The sequence below is a fragment of the Mchenga conophoros genome, linkage group LG12 (assembly GCF_057382185.1).
Source record: "Mchenga conophoros isolate Kocher_MC1m ecotype Shallow Benthic linkage group LG12, M_conophoros_male_GT1.1, whole genome shotgun sequence".
NCBI lineage: Eukaryota > Metazoa > Chordata > Actinopteri > Cichliformes > Cichlidae > Mchenga > Mchenga conophoros.
The window spans coordinates 21,581,288-21,602,168 of NC_140537.1; the positions used below are offsets into that span (position 1 = coordinate 21,581,288).

A 20,881-nucleotide genomic window follows, 5' to 3' on the forward strand; every position below is an offset into this window, starting at 1 on the left:
AACAATTGTCAACAAAAAAAAATTCAATTGCCTTTAAAAATTATGAAATAAAAATTATTATAGTTGCTCCAGTTCTAATTGATGTATCACAGGTTCTGAACAGTGCTCCATGCAAGAAACCCAATAAAAACTGAGTGGTCAAAGCTGTCATATATGCCCTTATGGGATAGATTTGGTTTGGAAAGCTCTGTGGGTGATCTACTAACCGCTGCTTGTTTTATACAAACACAAACCAGTTCACTTAGCCCTGCCCCCTGACATTTATGATATGTGAGGTTGACAGATAAAATAAACTCACGATGCACTGTATCATATTTAATCAAATAGTGACATGATTAAATATGTTTTTAAATAAAATAATTATGTATTTAAATATTTTTGTAATTTTGATTAGTTGATAATTATTCCATTATTTGATTATGTATTTTTTTTTAAAGATAAAAGCCACGATAGACAAGATTATGTGGTTATTAACTATAATAATACGAGATCGCATTAACCAAAAATATGTTTTATTTTGAAATCTACAGATGCTCGGTATATATAAAGCTTTTACTTTGAAGGGTCGACACGGTGTCCAAATACCTGTACTTTCACGGTTTCCTTCCGGATGGTTTTTCCGGTTGCACGGCTTTAGAAGCGGCGGACTTTCTGGTTCTGTTTCGTGCCACTGGGCGTTATTAATGTTTGCTACCTGTTCTTAGCCTTTTGTTTTTTCTTACTAAATGTCTTCAACTGAGGTCTGAAAGGTTCTCGTTATCAGTATGAAGCGTTTATGACTGTGACGACTCCAGAAAGTAAAGGAGCGCTTTGATAAGATAACAGCTGGGGCTGGTAATGGTTTTATCAGCTGACAGGTGAGACTGACGGTTGTGTTTAAAACGAGGTTTTGGTGACTGATTTAATGATTGACTGGTCACTCGCTTTTAGTTGGTACTAGCATTAGCATTAGCCAGCGGTTCTTGTCGCCAATCCCCCTCAGCTGACAGTCAGTCGCTCCAGCTTGAGATGCTAACGGCTAACACCCAACTCTTATACACTCGGGGATTAGACATTATGCCTTCATTGAAAAGTTTTGAATAAAATGTTACCACGAGGCTATAGCTTTTTGCAATAGTACTCGATACTGCCGAAAAAGTTAGTTAACTCTCAGCGCCATAGAAATGTATAAGACGTCTTAGGATACTAGGATATTTTAGGATATTTTTCACTCACTGGACACTTTAAGTAGAGCTTGCTAGTGTCGGCTTGGATTCTCTTTTGCAATCAGATTGGCCTTAATGCTTCACGCTATAGATTCAGCATTGAACCGGAAGCATTACGCAGAGATTTTTGTCCATATTGACATGACAGCATCACACTGTTGCTGCAGATTTGTCTGTTGCACATCTATGATGTGAATCTCCCGTTCCATCACATCCCAAAGGTGCTTTATTAGATTGAGATCTGGTGACTGTGGAGCTCACTCAAGTACAGTGAACGCATTGTCGTGTTCAGTAAACCAGTTTGTGATGATTTGAGCTTTGTGAAATGGTGTGTTGTCTGTCCCATCAGAAGATAGGAACACTGTGGTCATAGAGGGATGGAAGTGGTGAGCAACAATACTCCGTTATGCTGTGGTGTTTAAGCAATGCTTAGTCGGCACTAAGGTTCAAAGTTTGCACAGCACCACCAGCCTGAACAATTGATACAAGGCAAGATGGATCCATGCATTAATGTTTTCTGACCCTGTGCCAAAATGGAATTTGGACATTTTTCCAATCTTATATTTATCAGTTTTAGTTGTTCAGTTTAATGTTCTTTGCGTCACTGCAATTCTGACATTATGTGGTCATCCAGAATCATAAAATGAGACTTGGTTGAGTTTTTGTTTTTTGTTTTTTTTATTTTCACAGGGTGTTGGGCTATGGTACGCATAACCAGGCTATAGTTTCAAACACACAACTGAGCTTTCTTTAAAATTACTGACGTTTTTTATAAGACAAATATTGAGTAGTTAAGTATAATAATTATGATGATAAGTATAGTGGAACTTTACTTTTTTTGTGCTCTAAAGCTGAATTGTATGTCTAGCAGGTAGCATATAAAAGACATGTGGATGGATAAACAGAGAGGAATCAGAGTTTCTCAGGAGGAGCTGCTCTGTAAGAACGCATGTGGTTACTATGGAAACCCAGCATGGCAGGGTTTGTGCTCCAAGTGCTGGAGAGAGAGGGCACGGGCCGCTGGAACCCCGAGAGAAGAAATTAGGTAAACTTTATTCACGCTGTTACGTTTGCTCATTATGTTAAAGTATATTGAAAATGTATGTGAGAATACTGCCCTTTAATATGACATCTGGATATGTGAGGGTATAACGCATCAGTCTAAATGCAGATAGAGAGACCTTCCATTTGTTTTCTGTCTCTCAGCTCGGGACAGAGATGTCTAATCCTTTCATTCCTCATAGACCGCGCAGTGATGGAACGCTCCCCACATTCTCCAAATTTGAGGAGAAGAAAAACATTGAGAAAGGTCGTCGAATTAACACAGTGAGAAGACTGTTCTGGGGCAGCCCATCGCCTCCAAAACCTCAAGGTAAAACTTTAGTTTTGTGGTTGTCTTAAAGTCATTATTAGGTCAACAGCCAGTTACAGCAGCTAGCCCCATTTGAGGTTGCCACAGCAGATCAGCTGCCTCCATTTCACCTTGTCCAAGCATCCTCCTCTGTCACACCAACCAAGGTGGCCCTTTTTACTTTTTTCTGCAATCCTGTCTCTCTGAAATACTCAAAAAGAAGAATAACTTAATACTACCCAGCACCTCTGAATAGAAAGCCAGAATTCTTCCTCTAAACATTGTCATTAAGTCCATGAAGGTAAAAGTTTTAACCTTCACTCAGTATTTTTGCTGTCTGTAAGAAACCCCCCCCCCCCAGCAAAATGCAGAGAATAAGGCAACAGACTTTACTAATAATCACTGTACATAAACATCCACCATACCTTCTGCTGAACCAGAATGCACTATATATACTGTTTTGGTCTTTTGTACACATCCAAATTATACATACCTATATACTATATATAGTATTACCAGGCCTCTGGAGAACCTCAAGACATGTTAAGGATGTAATTTACCCATATTATATAGCTGTGTTGGATCAAGGACACATCTAAAACCTGCAGGACACTGGCGCTTGAGGCCTAGAGTTCCCTCACCCCTGGATTAGATTATCTGGCTATCTGTTTGGATTTTGCTGCCTCTTCACCTTTTGACTATTTGTCCCTCCAGAGTCTTCTGAAAGCCGTGCAAATGTGTTAAAAGCCTACGAAAACCTTGAGCCTGGAGACTTCACTGGTTTCCTAAAGATACTTCGGAGTCCTCCTTCCCAGCGCTTGCAGTCCCGCTGTACAGCTTTTCTCAACACAATGGAGGCATACCATGTAAGCAGTTTAAGCATCTAACACGACAATTATGTCACGAGCTAGAGGCATCCTGATCATCGATTCACGTCATCTTTGCAGGATCTGCCGGTGCAGAAGCAGTCAGACCTCGTGCAGGATTTTTATCAGTCTTTTGCTGAATATTTTAGCAGTGAGTACAGATCTGTTCCAAACTGTGTATGATGCAATATTTGTATTTAAAGTGGCTTTTAAATCGCTGTTTATGTTTTCAGGTTTTCCTGAAGCTCAGGTCACTCAGATAATGGAGCATGTAGAGAAGTTAATAATGACACGGCTGCACAAATGGGTTTTCTGCCATGACAGCTGTGATGATGAACAGAAGGACCTGGCTCTCCAGAGAAGGATCCGGTACATCAGCTGTGTTTTGTTTTGGTTTTACCCATCTTGGAAAAAAAATTCCAAACTTCTAATCCTGAGTTAAAAGTCAGGATTAGAAGTTTTGTGTTTTTGTTTTTTATAACTAATGTCTCTTATTTGCAGTTCTTTGAACTGGGTTACGCCGCAGATGCTAGGCGTACCTTTTCCTGATGAAAAGGTCTCTGTCACAGGCGACCCCTTTCTGCCTGCTATAACTGGTGATTTAAAATCTCAATACTTAAATGAGCAGTTTGATATGGTGGGAAATGCATTTATTTGCTTTCTTATCTAAAAATTGCATCAAAAGATTCATGTCATGAGCAGCTTTAATGCTGGTAACATATTACCTGTGTACGGGTCCAGGCTTGCCAACTGCAGCCTCGTATTTAACTCCCTGACATAAGAAAAGAAAAAGTGCATTTCCCAAAATGAAAAACTGTTACTTTAATGATAAAGGGAGGCATATTTTGTCAATGTCATAACATTTGAAATGAGTTCCAGCCTTTATTTTTCCCACAGCCATAATCGAAATGGATGCCAAACGAGCACCTCAAGACAAACTCGCGTGCGTTTCCAAATGCAGCCAGCATGTCTTCGAAGCCCTTTCCCGCTCAAACAGTGAGCCTGCTAATGCTGATGACTTCTTGTCAAGCCTGGTTTACGTGGTGCTGAAGGCCAATCCGCCTCGCCTCCACTCCAACATGCAATACGTGATTCGTTTTGGGCTCCCTCACAGTCTGATGGCAGGAGAGAGCGGCTACTATTTCACAAATTTGGTGAGTTGACTGAAAAGTTCCTCACCCATCATACACCACAGGGTGTTGTTAGACCTGTTAATAACTCATACGGGTGTCCGCATCTCTTTATTTAGTCCTGTGCTGTGGCCTTCATTGAAAAGCTGGATGGGCCGGCACTCAGCCTCAGTCCAGAAGAGTTTGAAGGCTACATGCTGGGTCAGCGTACTCCCTGTGCATTAAACAGGAGGCAGCAGGTGATCAGTGACACACAGAACCTGCTAGAAGACCTCAAAGGCAGGCAGGAGAAGCTGGACCAAGGTATGGATGCTCTCAATGCGCAGCTACAAAAGTGGGTGCAAGAAGTTCATTCACAGCTGGACGAGACCAGAAGCCAATTTGTCCTGGCTCAGAAGGAGATAACTGCTCAGAAGGAGGTTTTGTTGTCCACTCAGGATAATAAGGAGGAGTCAGTGCTGGTGCTTGAGGATCAAGACGGAGGTTTGAGGGAAACAGGCTGTTAGGCATTTCTATTAATAGAGCTAATCTGGCACTTGACTTTATTTAATCGTCAGCACTAACATTTGTAGGCTGCAGGACAAATGAAGCGTACTTTCCAGTGCCACATTTGCACATGCTCCCAATGCAGGAGTAGGGCATTTGTAAGCCAGCTGAAGATGAAGGAAACTTTATGCATGCAGTAACACAACGTTCACAGAGGTTTTAATGACTAGTCCAAATTATTTGCCCATCTGTCCAATTTAAGCATTGAGCCAATAAATCACATTCCATTTTCCAATAAGAGATCTCATATGTACTATCTAAGCACTCAGGGTACACAGCACTTACAGATGTAGAACAAACACTTTACAATACTTATTCACTATGATAATTTTGAATAGTTTTATACCATTGTGCCTTTATGTATGCTGCTCTGAAATTCCAAAGTAGGCTACAGGACAAGTTGGTGTGACTGTTCTTGACTAAAAGTCAGGGGTGTATTTGTGAAAGCTGTGTATTTGTTCTCAGCACGTGGGTGCAAAAAATCTTTAGCATGCACAAGCTGCACGTTGTTTACAGCTCTAGAAAGATTTCTGAAAAAAATCCAAGGGCTTCATCTAAAGATCTGTGATTGTATGTATCTAATATATTAAAGGTGACACATGATTGAATGTAATGTGTTTGGGTGTTTTCCTTCACTAAAGCCGATGATTATTTGCCATATTGCCAACAGAGAAGTTTTAGAAACTTGGCTTTTTGGAAAGTCAGACAGGTGTCAGATGTTGAAATGACTCAGTCCAATGACTGATAGTCCAAACCTGGTCCTCCTTTACTAATTTCCATTAAAAGCTTTAACTTTTTTTTTATTAAAAAAACAAAACTTTATCATATAAATGGAAAACTGAAAGGTTTCAAATTCATGCTGAGATTCTAGTAGCAATAACTGTCTGCATCTTATATGATTAGAAAAAACTGTTGGTAGCTCTTTTGGAAAATAAATAAATTGGTATACAGGAAAAATAAAGTACTCAAAAAAGCCTCGCACTAATATTTTGTTTAGTTTTGGTGAGGGCAAAAATAGTGATAATCTCTTGCAACTTCAAAATTGTTATTTACAACCAGCATTACTGCATCATCAGGAGGGGGGCGGGGTCCTAGTCATTCAGGATACACAGGCAATAAGTTGACCTAATTTTTTTTTTATTTTTTTTTTGTGAATATTGTTGCCTAATCTAGATCTTCAGTCGAGTGGAAGAGAGTCTCGGCATAATAACTAAGAGTAAAGTCGCATATAAACATATAAACAATGAGCTATATCAAAAAGGAGAGTTTTGAACCTAATCTTAAAAATAGAGAGGGTGTTTCTCTCCCAAACCAAACGAGCTTGTTCAACAGAAGAGGGCCCCGAGAGCTTACAGCTCTGCTTCTCAGATGGAAGCAGGTAGAGCACAAAAACATCTGAGCTGAGAGATGCACAAAAGGAAGAATCATTGATCACTGTTGTGTATGAGATGTCGGAAGTTTTTTATTTGGTCTTTGTACTGATGGAACCCAGTGGTGAACGTGTTTTCCACTGGAGTATAAAAAATATGAGCCAAAGTTTAAATGTTCCAGTTTAGGTATTTTTAGAAATTCTATATGTGTCATTTAAATTATTAGTTATTTCATTCTAATTCTGCGCTTTTCGGCTGTAGTTGTTTTGGACACCATAACAATGACCAACAGTAATTTCATTATTATTTGTGCTGTTGGCAGTAATACCAGTTTAAAGATCGTCTAAAATGTTTTCGTACAACGAGCAAATCATTGAGGGGCAGCGGAGCGCTTTACTGCCAAATAAAGACAAGCGAAGAAGAAACAGGCGTTACACCGGAAGCACTAGTTGGAGCAGCCATGAAGATGACAGATGAAAACATTCCTGTAAACTCCGAAATAACAATGGATGATGTTAAAAACCTCATCAAGAAGAAAGATGAAATTGAAGAGCAGATAAAGGCGTATTACGATGTCCTACAAGACGTAAGTCGGCGACCATATTATTAGCAAAACGTAGCACAAAGCTAAGTCACAGTAAGGTTTTTTTAATCGCCTTTGTTTACTTTTATTTACAGCAGGGGGTCGGAGTTGAAGACTCTTTGGTGGATGCGGAGGGTTACCCACGAGCAGATGTTAATCTGTACCAGATTAGGACGGCTAGGCACAACATTTCATGTGAGCAGCAGTTTGTTTGCTTTCAGTGGTTTCCCTGACAGCTGGAGACACGCATGTCGTGTTTGACTATGTGGCAGACAGTGTTGGTCAAGTTACTTGAAAAAAGTAATCAGTAACTAATTACTGATTACTTCCCCAAAAGTAATCCCGTTACTTTACTGATTACTTATTTTCAAAAGTAATTAATTACTTAGTTACTTTTTAAAAACACGATTTACAACCTGAATAGGTGATAAAGCGATAGATCTTTCAGCCCAATTCTACTTTTTCTGCATAATCCATCATACAAAATGTAATCAAATGGAAAAGTCCCTTTTTAAAACTTGTTTTATTAGTTTTAATCTTTTAACTTTATGCATCAAGCAAAAATTAAATTATATGCAACATTCTCTGACTGGAAGAAATTTGTTTAATATTTAAACCTATTTTCTGCACATTCCAGCACATAATTTTTTCTTTTTGTGTGTGTGTTTACACTCACTCTTTCAAATAGATGCAAGTAAAACACAGCAGAAAATAAATCAAAGACTAGCGCTCCTTTTGCTCTATTTTCACCTGTAAAGCAGGAGTCGGGTAGGCGGAGGTTTACCCTGGTGCAGGTGTGCTGCGGCAGTCAGTGGAAGAATCCGCGAGTTTCTCTGTGAGTTTCCCATTACGTCGTTGCGCACTCGGTGCTTGCTTGGAGGTTTAGGGGTTTTTTTTCGCTGTAAAAATAAGTTTTCTTCCCACGCACAACAGACGCTAATGTTTTTGTCACTTTTTATGGAATCAAACTCAAAGTAAGGTCAGTACTCGATATATTATCCACTGTTGATCTGCATACAGCTGTTGTCACAAACGTGGCACTTGCTTACGTCACTGTCATGAGACATTCTTGCAAAAAACCCACGGTTTTAGTAACGCAGTAACGCAGCGTTCCTACGGGAAAGTAACGGTAATCTAATTACCATTTTTTTGCAATAGTAATCCCTTACTTTACTCGTTACTTGAAAAAAGTAATCGGATTACAGTAACGTGTTACAAGTAACGCGCTACTGCCCATCTCTGGTGGCAGATAATGTCTCTTTATGTTGTGTGGCAGAAAAACTGATGTATGCTATCAAAGCACAAACTGATATCTCATAATTTACGCACACACCACGTGTGCGGTGCGTTTTTAAAAGTTAAAGTAGTATTTCAGATAACTTATCTACGTTCCCAAGGCATGATGAAACAAAAGTACATGTTAATGGTCACTAAAATATTTTAAAGATGACACCAACAGATAATTCTATTTGGTTTTAAATACATGTAGTAAGCATTTTAAATGCCATTTATTTTTCTAAGATGTAATACACTTGCCAGAGTGTACACCAGACTGCACCCACCTTTGCCTTCAGAGCTGCATTAATGCTTCAATGCATAGATTCAACAAGGTGCTAAAAATGGGATGAACATGTTCAGCAACAATACTCTGGTAGGGTGGGAAGTTTAAATGATGCTCACTCAGTACTAAGGACCCAGAGTGGACCAAGAAAATATCCCCAACACCATTACACCACCATAATCTACTTGAACTGCTGATGCAGTGGATTCGTGCTTTTGTTGCAGCAGAAATGAAAAACTCATCAGACCAGGAAACATTTTTCCAATCTTCTGTTGTTTGATTTTGATGAGCCCCTCCCGATTGTAGCTGTAGTTTCTTGTTCTTAGTTGACAGGTGTAGCGCCTTGTGTGGTCTTCTGTTGCTGTAGCTCATATGTTTCAATGTTCCAGATGTTGTGAGTTCAGAGATACTCCAGCATAGCTTAAACGAGTGGTTATTTGAGTTACTGTTGCCTTCCTATTAGCTCGAAGCCATTCTCTCTCATCTGACCTCTGACATCAGCAAAGTATTTTCACCCGGAGAACTGCCACTTACTGGACATTTTCTGTTTTTCTGACCAGTCTCTGTAAACCCTAGAGATGGTTGGTTGAGAAAATCTCAGCAGATTCTAAAAGACTCAGACCAGCCTCCCTGCTACATTTAGTGTAGCTGCTGCCATGTTATTGGCTGATTAGGTATTTGCATTGACAAGCAGTTGAACAGATGTCTTCAACAAAGTGGCTATTGGGTGTATATTATATATTTTTGTTTACTTAATATGTTATTTAATGTTTTAATGTATACTTATTATTTATTATATTTCTTTGATTTCAGATTGGTTTTAACCCTATTAAGATATTTATTCTATACTCAGGTTTACAGAACGATCACAAGACCATCATGGCGGAGATAGAAGAAGCCCTACACAAGTTGCATGCTCGAGAGAAAGCCAAGCGGGAACAGGATGAGGCAGAAGCCCAGGAGGAGGCAATGGAACATCAGGTTACGCTGCCTCCACCTTTTGCTCAGCTTGATGCTGTGACAGAAGGATCACCTGCCTGTGGAGCTGTGAGTGATGTGAACTTTTGTAGCTAGCAGCTGTTTTCAGTTTGTACTGCAAAACATTGTTGGGGGGGTTCTCCTATAATTTTAGTGATTGTTTCTTTTAAAAGGGGCTCCGAGTCGGTGATCAGCTGATCGAGTTTGGTTCTGTGAACTCAGGGAACTTTCAGAACCTCCAGAATATTGCTTCTGTGGTGCAACACAGTGAAGGGGTAAGAACCACAGAAAACTCAATGGGCAATTAATCAAACTTCATTTCTTAATATTCCATTACAGTTTATTTTTGTTGATGCATGAAGCTTGTGATGCATAAGAAGTCATACTTTGCATATAATTTCATTTGTATTTAACTTTGTCATAATGAGAGAATGCAATTTTTGATTTTTTGTTTTTGTTTCTTAAAAGCATCTCCCTTGTTGTTATTTGAGTCTGCAAACTGTAATTTGACATTCCTCTGCAGAAACCATTGCACGTCTCGGTGATCCGGGCTGGCCAGAAAGTTCAGATGAGCCTGACTCCACAGCGGTGGTCAGGCAGAGGTTTGCTGGGGTGAGTGCACGACTGTGGTAAAATGACATGTTTGATATAGACTCAAGCTCTCCCCCAGCTCAGGGGATGCATCCTTTAAAGGCTGACCGTGTTGCAGCACTGTAGCAAAGTCTCTCCCATTTCTATGCTGCCAACGAAGTTTGTGTCCTATCACATCATCTGGGAAAACGCCATTCTAAATTTTTACTGGATATAAAATCCAACACCTGCTCGGGGCTGTGAGAAGTTTTCAAATTTAAAAATGAATGAATGAATGAATGAATAATTAATTTTCTTGCATCATCTGAAATACTGTGGTTTATTCTCTCACCCTCATATCCCTCAAAAATATACTACTCTACCTCTGCTGCTGTCACAGTTGCAGCTCAGTGTGGGCTTTGTGTCCTATGTAGTGCACACCTTCAGAGGATGCAGCTCCTGAGTTGTACGAGTTTGGAGATTAATAGATATTTGGAAACAAAAACAAGTGATGCCCTCAATGCCAAGAAAATGCTGAAAAATTGTTTCTTGGCATATTATTTCTACAATTTGCCATGTAGTGACACTAGTAAAACACTTTTTAGTACACATACTTAAAATTCATCATATCATGTCCATAAGAAGTAAAAAGTTATTCTTGATTTTTGTATTTTTCAGATGTAACATCGTTCCAGTTCAGCGATGATCACCCTAACACTTAAAGTTTGAAAACTCTCTCTGGCTTTTTCACTACTTTATGGGAACTTGGAACAATATCCCTTATTCCAGTTTTCAGAACAGGATGTATGAAAATAAAGCACCTCTGTTCAAGAAGTCATGCTGAGTTTACTGAGTGTGGAGCTGAACCTTGATTAGATTTCTGTGTGTTTAAAAAGCAGCTTTATGGTGTTCAGTGTTTGATTTCCTGTTGGGAGCACAGCTGGACACTTATTTATCTGAAGTGATGATGAGCTGACTGTGAGCACATGCGTGATTTGCAGTCCTCTGTTAATAAAGGCTTATTTTGAACTCTGTGGAGAAAAAACACCCAAACCTTTCTGAGATCACGATGGAGACAGCACTATTACGATTATTGTAAAAATGAAACAAAAACATACGTTTATTACGGTGTCTTTTTAATGTAAAAATAATGAAATCATAACAAAACGGTGTCTGTTTTAATTTTGGGTGAGTGATTTTTACCCAAGACGAAGAAAACGAGACTTATTTTCAGTCATGTCTGAATTATGTTTTTACAAACATGAGTACCAGCCTCGGTGAACATGAAGACAATCGGTGTTACTCCACATGTCCATAAGGCTATACTGCCTCACAAGTATATTTAAATTCACTGTATTAGTATGAGAAAACAAACACAAAAAAATCCCCCATCACATTGGTTGTTTCAGTTTCTTCTTTTTGGGCTTGACTATCTGTGGTAGCTGGATTTTGAAGGCAGTCCTAAAAAGAAAAAAACAATACATGATTTAAATGGAAGTTGAAGTTCAGACTTTAAGCTTTAAGGTGTTTAAATAAAATTTTGCACTGTTTAATTATTATAGACTTCTTTATACACAGCCCTTCACTTTCAGGTGCCTAAAATGAACTGATCAAACTAACAACATCACATAAGGTTAGTTTCAATAGTTGGATAAAGGTCCTTTGCAGTCAGTGGATCAAATGCTCCTTTTGCTCTTGTTAGATGCTCTGCTAGGCCTTCACCCAGGCTTGTTTGTGGGTCTCTGGTTTTAGTAGCTAAAAGCATATTGTATCGAGTTGAGGTGATTCAGCCATTTAAGAATATCCTATTTGGTTGCTTTTGCAGTATGCTTTGGGTCATTATCCATTTGCGTTGTGAAACTCAGCATTTGGCTGAGCAGAGAGTATAGACCTGCACGCTTCACAGTTCATCCTGCTACGGTTATCAGCATTCACAGCATCAACACTATTGGCTTGCCTCCACTGGGAGCCATACATGTCCATGCCATAACACTGCCTCCAATATTTTTAACAGATAAATAGTATGCTCCAGATCATGATCTGTTTCACTCCTCCTCCATACTTTTCACTTCCCATAATTCTTGGACAAGTTAACCGTGGTTTCATCTATCCAAAGAAAGTTCTCCTTAATTTGTCAAGAAATAACAGGGAAACAGGCATCACCTTGTCATAATGGTGGACTGTATATAAACAGGGCTGTATTTGCTGAACAGTTAATGTAATATTTTTTGGACCCCTTGAATTAAAACAGTCTGCACTTCAGACCTGATACAAATCCACTGTGCTGTTGTACAGAGGCAAAAAATATTTTTGAAAAAGCCAATGTTCAAAGACATATGGAATAGGGTTGCCACGATTAGTCGACTATCAAAATCGTCGACGACCAATTTAATAGTCGACGCGTCGTTTGAAGCTTTGTAAGATCCCAAAAGACGCAGGAATAAGTAGAAGGGTTCAAGAGTGTAATAACGGACTGAGACAGAAGATGGCAGCGCTGCATGAAGAAGGATGCCAGCTGCCGTTAAACCTCGAAGAAGAAGAAGCTGTGTCCCAGAATTCATAGCGCGGCCCTGCTCAGTTTCCAACAATGGCGGCAGCTAGTTAGTTTTAATATTACTCTTATTATTCTTTCTGGGGCACAAAATAAACGTTTAACATTTTTCAGGCGAGGATGTAGTTGTGTAAACCTCAAATATCTGCTCAGTTTATGAAGACACCACATATTTTCAAAAGCGCTCCGACGTTTTCGGAGACGTCTGTTACCCACCAGCTCGATAGCGAGCCGGGGTTCAAGGCTCACTAGAGCAATCGTTTTCAAACCCCCCGCTGTCTTTCGCTACTAAGGCTAAACATGATATACAAGTCAATTAGATCACTTACAAATTTTATTATTTGGCCTTTTTCAGTATTTTATTTGTTTCTGAGTAAATCGGTTTGGCTGAGATTAAAGTTATAGTTTTTACACAGCTGAATAAACGTCAAGCAGACAACTGATTATCAGAAGAGCGAGATGCTGGAGAATATACTAAGGTGTCCTGTTATATTTTAGATAGCAAGGAGCAGACGGCTGCGTTTAATAAACTCCAATGATAGCTAATGATAGTTAAATAAGAGCAGATGCTGCTGGTGCAATAAGCTGTACTTTGTACGTCCAATGGACGCGTGATCTGATTAGTCAACTAATCGCAAAAATAATCGGTGACTAGTCAACTATCAAAATAATCGCTTGTGGCAGCCCTAATATGGAAATAAGTGTACAGAATGTACACATGTAGATGTATTAGCACTACTCCACAAACACTGACACTTACTCGCATGTCGTACAAATGGGGCTGAAGTTGCAGAATACTAAAAACAAAAGAAACAGACTGATTAAAAAAAACATACTGCAGCTCTTTCCAGTAATAAAGACTTAAGCAATTCAAACTCACTGGACAGACAAACTGAGCACACATAACCGATTTCAATGAGGTTACGGTGGCAGAAACACGCAGCTCGATAGTCCACGTGTGCAGGCGGCGGCAGCACCAGCTGTGACCGCTGCTCAGAGTCAGGCAGGAACACCCACTGCTCAGAAGACAACAAAAACAGCTGTCGTTAGATGCAAATGAAACCAACCCCATTCTTCTTAATGCGTGTGAAACTGTACTGCACTCTCACCAACAGATACTGTGCAAGGGCGACTTTCTGTGGTATCTTCATGTACAATCCTCCAGTTATATCACAAGCCTGAAATGAGTATATAACGGTTACGATAGCATGGTAGAGGGCACACATCACATCACATGATAATCACCACACTACCTCGCACTAAAGATGTTAATACACTGAAAAATATTTGTGTTAAGACAAAGTACTTTTCTTAAATACTTGGAAAACTGCAAAGTGGTGATTGTCCTTACAGAGCTATAAGAATTTACCTGCTGAAGGAGACCAGAGTCTGAATCCAACACACAGGCATCTATCAGGATGTTCTGTTTAAAACACAAAAACGTTTTTAAATTTAGCGTTTCATTTTTACCTTTCTACCTAAATAAAGATTACGCTGACTCACTGAACCATTTTATATTACAAACTGGTATTACAGGACAAGTACAACCTGGGCTTAGTTTAACTTCAGTTGATATCATAAATAGTATAATAGGTGAAGAAGGCTCCCAGGTTTGAAAAGTCAAGTGCCTTAAACCTGGATTCTTTCTAATGGCCACCAGGTGGCGACTGCTCTGGCTGCAAAAACACTTCCATTCTTATAGAAGTCAATGGGAAAACGGCTCCTCAAGCTTTACCTCTGTAAAGACGGTCTTGTTGAATTTATGGACTCAGCTGGTTAGTTTGGGTCATAATGAATAAAACATTTAACTCTATTTTGTAAATTTTGGCTTCTATGTGTAATAAAGAAGGATTAGTGGTTGATATTTCTTAAAAACAGCATGAAAATGACTTGGATGTTAAGTGATAGCAGATGTTTTTATATATAGTGTCAACAGCTTTACTTATTTCTGGGAGTTTTAAACTATTTTATTTCAACACAGCATTTCATTATAAGCATCTTTAGGTCCAACTTTTCATCTACAGCAGTTGCTGTAGTAAGTAAAGGGTAATTAAGTGTTAATACAGGACAATGATCTATTAATATTCTACCTGCTTCTGAGCAGCAAAAATCACATTCATGAAGTTCATGTACTGGAGAGCGCAGTCCTCAGCTGCTTTTACCACCTATACAGTGCAAAGCGTCAAAGAGGGGTCAAAGTCAGGTGGGGAAAAAAACTAAACAAAAGCATTCATAATATTTGAACATTTGGGCATTACCAGTATTCTTGATTTAATCTCTTGTCCAACTAAAAAAAGAGAGAGAAAATATATATATACACATTAAAGCAGGGTAAATGGAAAACTTCATTCAATAACTGGCATTAAGCATGTATAAAGATTAAATCACCTTCCAGCTCTTTCGTGAGCCGGTGAATATCTATATATTAAAGGATTAAGGTGAAAAAGTAAATAATATTGGTGGAAAATAAATAATCTATAGATATTTAACTTTAGAGCAAAACATCACATACGTTCTGCAACACAAACAAATTCTCTGGGCGACGATGGCATATAAATTAAAATTGCAAAAAAGAAAGATTAAATAAGTGATAGCATTCTATTTCTCTTCAAAATAGACACTAAATGTCCTCTAAAGTCAAGATTAACAATATTTTTCCTGCACTACCTACATATATGTAGGCCCATTTGACATTAATTACAGTAATTTTGTAAAAAAGCTATAAATATAAATATCTGCTTACAGTTTCCAGCACCTGTCTTACACTTCCTGGCTGATTCTGTGGAGTCGTGCACTGAATGCACTGTTTATTATTGCACAGTATGTCATAAATGATAAAACAGTCTGCACGAAAAGGATACAGCAGAGAGCTTTGGCGAGGGATCCGGCCAACAAAGTATCTGTTGAATTTCCCGTCACTTCAACTGAAATCATGTGAGATACACTGAATTTTAGGGAGCATTGTACAACATCTTTAAATACCTAAGAGTTTATCCTCGTAAATACACGCTTACTTTTTGACATTATGTTCCTGATCTCTTCGACAATAAGGTTATTGGCAGCAGACAGGAGTTCATATTTTCCATCTCCGCTTGAGGATACATCATTGCCACCACCGTCTTCTCCACTCCAGCTCTTACTGGGATACAGGAAGTGACTGAAAAAGTGAGTGGGAGAAAAGCGCGTATGAGCAGCGACAGCAGCAAAACATTAAACAGACAATACTTTATTCCTGGAAACTGAAACTAGTGGAAGAAATACTCAGACCAGCATATTGGATTCCACACCCACCAGCTAAACTGATAATCTGTTTGCACTGCAAACAGATGAACAGTTTTTGTTCATCTGATATTGTATTTCCTTGATTTTAAGACGACTGCTGTTTTTTATGTCCTAATATTTAAGTCCAAGAACTGACAGATAATATACTTTTCCACATGATGGTGATTCTCCTCTTAATATGGTTTACAAGCCTGTGTGTGGACCTCAGAAATTCCTCTGTGCAGTAAAACCCAGTGAAACTATGGTATGAAATTACCTGCCCTGGCAGTGGCTAGCAATGACAGCCAGCTTGTTTGTCCTAGCCATGGCCATGTGAGCGTTGCCCATCACCATGACTGCATCCATACACTTGGACAGGGTGAACTGGGCGGACACAGGGGTACATGGAGCGTTGTTTGGCATCAGAGACATTCAGAAAAACTTTAATGAGTCAGAGTAACCACAGACATCACAGCTAATACCTGTGGATCCCGCTGAGCCTGCTGCCCCCACCATATGGGGTTTACATCCACGACGATCACCAGGAGGTTGATTTCGTCCTCTAGGCAACATTTTTGAAAGAGATTCATCAAAAAGCACCTGAGTGTACAAAACAAATACTGCAAAGACTCATTATGAGCCAGGCTACATACCTGATGCCATCACGGCGGATTATTGTCTTGAAAAAGAGATGGCTTCTATTCTGCTGCTCTATCTTCTCTTAGTGCTCATACTTTATCGTAAACTTCAAACAATCTGCAGACAGCTAGGAGCGTATTAAAGTCCAGATAGTTTAGGAAAAACAATTATATGCAGGGATACGCACATTATTTCTCATCACTTACACCGCTGGCGTCTCCAGGAAACGATTTCTTTCTTCTTCTGTGGTTTTTCATAGCAGACTACAGACGCCCGGCACACTGCTGCCACCTAGCGCCCATTTGCTGTAGCGTAAATTCTTAGGTCTATACATTCTCTACATTCATGGTCATATAAACCAACCCTTTTTTCGTTCTTAAATCTCTCCATCTATCCCTTATCTTCTGCTCATCCAATTTAGAGGCCCCCTTGAACCCTTCCCAGCTGCCATAGGGCGGGAGGCAGGGCGGTCTGTAAAATACATTTATGGATGGAAATTCCATCTATAAATTAATTCTAATATTTCTTTGCAAGCTTCAGATCGTCATCCTGTTCATGTGCTAGAAAGAAACAACACATTAAGTTTTTAAATCTTTTACAGAAAATTATATATTATATATATAAAATTCAGCAGTATCACGACAGGGGGTTATCAGTTTAATTGAACTGATTACCTGAGAAGCTGCTGCTGTAGATTTCACAATATAAGCAGTTACAGTCTTGAATCATTTTAAAATTGTGTTATTTATTGCATAACAGATAAGATTAGACGATGCATGTTTTATTTTTCATCATACTTTGAGTTAAATAGTTAATGTTTCAATGATTTTCAAAATCATTACATTCTGCTTTTTTTGCACACTGTCCCATTTTTTCTGGAAAAATTGATCCCCATTAAGGTAGTTTAATAACAAGAAAAAAATAAATACAATAAAAACACAATGATAATAATAACAACAATTATAAAAATTCACATATAAAGTTATAATGAAACACAATGATTATTTTTGTTTAAAAATAACAGTAATTTAGAAAATATAACTAAAAACAAACTGTGTATTGGTCAGCTGTTTGTATCAGCTTCAAAATAGAGATGTTCCTGAGGAGTCACCATGCCAGACATTTACTGATTGTATGCACGTCTGCAGAACACCATGTTTTCTATATTATTACAAGATCAGAGAGTCAGATGGAAGACGAGCAAAGCTCCTTAAATTGTCCCTGAAGCATTAAAGGTTATATCTTGGGTTTGGCTTTCGGCTTGGCTTTGAGTGAAGCGCGCCTGTATTTCTCAGTCTGGTAGACGTCTGACTCGATGGCTTCGCCGGAGTCATTGAGCGTCACGTACACATCCCCGTTGACCTCAGTGACCTTATGAACCCGCTGTTTGACACCCTTGGAGCGCCAGTAAGTCCTCAGCGGTTTGGCTGTAGGGTCGTCCACAGCTTGGTAAAGCGATTCCCCCTCTGCGAGGGTGATCTTGTACTTGTGCCAAGGACACACGATGCACAGCCGTCCATTGAACTCCTAAAGGTAACACAGATCAAAAGATTTTTTAGATATTACAGAAAAGGTTGAGTGTCAGACTTATGCACAGCTGTTTACAGTAAACGAGTCAAAAGGTGACTGATTTTCTTAATATACACCAGTAATCAGAATAAACAGCAGAAAACTCACCTCAATGTCTCCATACTGTAAAGCACCACCTGAATCTGTCCGTGAAAAAAAACGTGGCATTATGGACATCAACGACGAGCCGTAGAAGAACATATACTCTGCAATGTACTATGGATTATCTCAGCAGAAGCAGTACTTACGGTAGCAGTGCACGTCCATTGCATAAAGCTGCCCCTGGTGATGCACGACCAGCACATCTCTGCATCCGTTCACCAGCTTTGTCACACGGCCAGCTTTGACAATGTCCTCCTTCTTTCCAATGAAGTGGGAGGTAGACAAGTTTGAGGAGGAGGAAGAGGCAGAAGAAGTCTGAGACATCTCGTCCTCAGAGGACATGTTGATCTCTTCTTATAGCTGATATTCTGAATAAAATGAAAAAGATTACGCTTATGAAAAGAACAAAAAGATCACTTTAATTTCTTATTTTATGTGGATTGCTTATTACACTCCAGTTACAAAACACACAAAAAAACAGTGTTTGTCTGTCTCTTTTTATAACTACACATAGAACCCCTCGGATGTCTTCATACAAGTAAAGTCACTTAATTGTCTACCTACTACTTTCTTCAGAGTAGTATGAATTATCCAAAGGAAAAGCTGTAAAACCTATGAAAATACAGTTAAAAGTCCTCTGGCCACCGGGCCTCAGGGCCCCACCCCCGGAAGGGGCACAGCTGAGCCACAGGCACCAGGCCCCGCCAATCGGCCACCAGGAGTGAGCCGGTACATACATGAGCGCCCAGCCCCAGACACCAAGAACCACCAATACACCAACGTCTGAGGGCATCAGCCACTGGCAGGGAGTGTGGTGAGGGGAGATAAGTCTCCATACCTCGGAGAGCCTGAGATGTTCCCAGAGAGGTGGAGTCTAAGACCCAAGCTGACATATAGACACAGACGAACAGGCGCATGCAGACACAACCATGCATTCCCACCCCCATATACACAAACAAATACTCAGCACTCACCTGACGTGGAGACAGACACAAATAGACACTGTACACACATTCACACTCTCCAAACATACTCTATATCCCAGGTCTGGGTACCCCTGCCCCAGAGGGGCAAACCATACACAGACCCAGGAGATGTAACCCTTCTCTCAGGGGTGGAGGAAAGCAGACCGCCTCCTTATCTGCAGTAGCAGGGAGGCCCCGCATTCCAGACCCCAATCCGACGGCCAGCACCTCCTCCCAAATCAAAATAATAAGTGTAAATCTGGTTTCATGTTGCCCACAGACAATTTCAATATAACTGCCATGAAGAGTTTTTGGTTATTCTGGTATATTTGAGATATAGACTGATGTCATTGCTGAAGTCACTTGGATGAACACTGTAAACAACCTAATGTTCTTTTTGTACAGTTATAGTTAGACATGATGATGATAATAATAATAATAATAATAATAATAATAATAATAATAATAATAAGAAGAAGAAGAAGAAGAAGAAGAAGAAGAAGAAGAAGAAACTGTTTTCCTTTCCAAAGTTCATATACTAACTTAAAAACAAACAAACATTGTAAATCCTTTCGTAAGCGATAATCTGTCACTTTGACTGGCTTTGTACAGATTATGTAAAAAGTCTGAATTTTGTCCAGGGATACTCTCCTGTCACCTGTTTTCATCTATCAAACCTGACGGAGGAAACCAGCGTTGTGTGACTAAAACACACAGAAATATGCTAGCTAATAAGGTTCACATTTACACATATGAAACACATAACGAGTAACGCGTTCTATTCTATTCTATTCAGCTCTATTTCTCTACGCCAACTCCATAAAGCGTTTAATTACCTTTTCTGTAATTTCACCGTGAAGTCAATGAGCGGCTGTCATGCTCGGTCTCTTTCGTTGCTGCTGAAGAGCGCTTCGATCACGTGTCAGCACGTTATCTTTCTAAAACAGGCCTCCTGAGAAAACTGGACATGTGTGAAATTACAAAACGTAAACTAAACGTCGAAGTTTCAAGAAATGTACGAGTGTTTGAGGTTTGAACAGGAAGCGCCAATGTTGTGTGTTACATCGAAATACGTCCCAGGTGAAACTATACAGAATGCAACAAAAGCAAAAAGAAAAAAAACTTTCAGAGAACATTTCACTTCGTGGCAAATCTGTCCGAAGTAGTTCACTGTTGCGTAATTAGTGTGTATATTTGCGTGGTGAGATATTTTCTTTATTCATGCGAGGTAGACAAAACAAAATAGGGGAATAACAGAAAATTAAAAAAAATGTGGAAAATGATACAGCAGTGCAGTCTGCACACACTGAAATAGCACAACAAGTGCATATTGAATTGAGAAAAAAAAAGCTTCACACAAATACAATAAAAAGCAAGTACCAAGATGAAGAAGTCTATTATCACCCATTTGTGTATGTCTTGAGCATTTCTTTATATTTTGATTCCAAGGAGCCAGACTTTATTGTGATTTTTAAGTGCTCTTAGGCAGTCGTTCGGCCGGTCTTCAGGAGATTCTTTTTTCTTTTCTTTTTTTTAAGGAAATTTGCTCCTTTTTTACTCATTTCCAGTCCAGTCTTTGCACTGGACCGTTTTCAGAGGAATTTCATTTTGTTTGTTAATCTACTTAACACTGA

General features: G+C 39.3%; 4 protein-coding genes across 5 annotated transcripts; 2 read left to right on the top strand and 2 right to left on the bottom strand.

Annotated features, from left to right (window-relative positions):
- The first annotated feature begins 583 nt into the window (after positions 1 to 583).
- On the top strand, positions 584 to 5,706 carry LOC146562607 (rab5 GDP/GTP exchange factor-like). 2 transcript variants are annotated; one of them, XM_085294514.1, is made up of 9 exons: positions 584 to 857; positions 2,074 to 2,250; positions 2,450 to 2,577; positions 3,271 to 3,422; positions 3,504 to 3,573; positions 3,656 to 3,791; positions 3,924 to 4,018; positions 4,320 to 4,576; positions 4,672 to 5,706. In XM_085294514.1, the coding sequence occupies exons 2-9, from the start codon at positions 2,093 to 2,095 to the stop codon at positions 5,056 to 5,058; spliced, it is 1,383 nt and encodes a 460-aa protein (XP_085150640.1). In that variant the 5' UTR covers positions 584 to 857; positions 2,074 to 2,092; the 3' UTR covers positions 5,059 to 5,706. The 2 variants fall into 2 exon arrangements, with proteins under 2 accessions (XP_085150640.1, XP_085150639.1); XM_085294513.1 differs by having other exon boundaries at positions 585 to 857; positions 2,077 to 2,250.
- Positions 5,707 to 6,862: 1,156 nt separating this feature from the next.
- On the top strand, positions 6,863 to 10,994 carry psmd9 (proteasome 26S subunit, non-ATPase 9). Its single transcript, XM_085294516.1, has 6 exons — positions 6,863 to 7,054; positions 7,147 to 7,246; positions 9,466 to 9,659; positions 9,764 to 9,865; positions 10,114 to 10,202; positions 10,839 to 10,994. Exons 1-6 carry the CDS (start codon positions 6,929 to 6,931, stop codon positions 10,864 to 10,866), a joined length of 639 nt encoding a protein of 212 aa, XP_085150642.1. The 5' UTR covers positions 6,863 to 6,928; the 3' UTR covers positions 10,867 to 10,994.
- A 285-nt stretch (positions 10,995 to 11,279) lies between these two features.
- gtf2h3 (general transcription factor IIH, polypeptide 3) lies at positions 11,280 to 16,848 on the bottom strand. Its single transcript, XM_085294515.1, has 13 exons — positions 16,626 to 16,848; positions 16,455 to 16,534; positions 16,250 to 16,356; positions 15,726 to 15,868; positions 15,573 to 15,635; positions 15,100 to 15,129; positions 14,970 to 14,998; positions 14,802 to 14,876; positions 14,081 to 14,134; positions 13,821 to 13,889; positions 13,592 to 13,727; positions 13,472 to 13,508; positions 11,280 to 11,621 (listed from the first exon to the last, which is right to left on the bottom strand). The coding sequence occupies exons 1-13, from the start codon at positions 16,633 to 16,635 to the stop codon at positions 11,552 to 11,554; spliced, it is 903 nt and encodes a 300-aa protein (XP_085150641.1). The 5' UTR covers positions 16,636 to 16,848; the 3' UTR covers positions 11,280 to 11,551.
- A 476-nt stretch (positions 16,849 to 17,324) lies between these two features.
- On the bottom strand, positions 17,325 to 20,517 carry LOC146562610 (Rieske domain-containing protein-like). The gene is made up of 4 exons (XM_085293133.1): positions 20,084 to 20,517; positions 18,429 to 18,650; positions 18,289 to 18,323; positions 17,325 to 18,138 (listed from the first exon to the last, which is right to left on the bottom strand). The coding sequence occupies exons 2-4, from the start codon at positions 18,622 to 18,624 to the stop codon at positions 17,848 to 17,850; spliced, it is 522 nt and encodes a 173-aa protein (XP_085149259.1). The 5' UTR covers positions 18,625 to 18,650; positions 20,084 to 20,517; the 3' UTR covers positions 17,325 to 17,847.
- Positions 20,518 to 20,881: the final 364 nt, after the last annotated feature.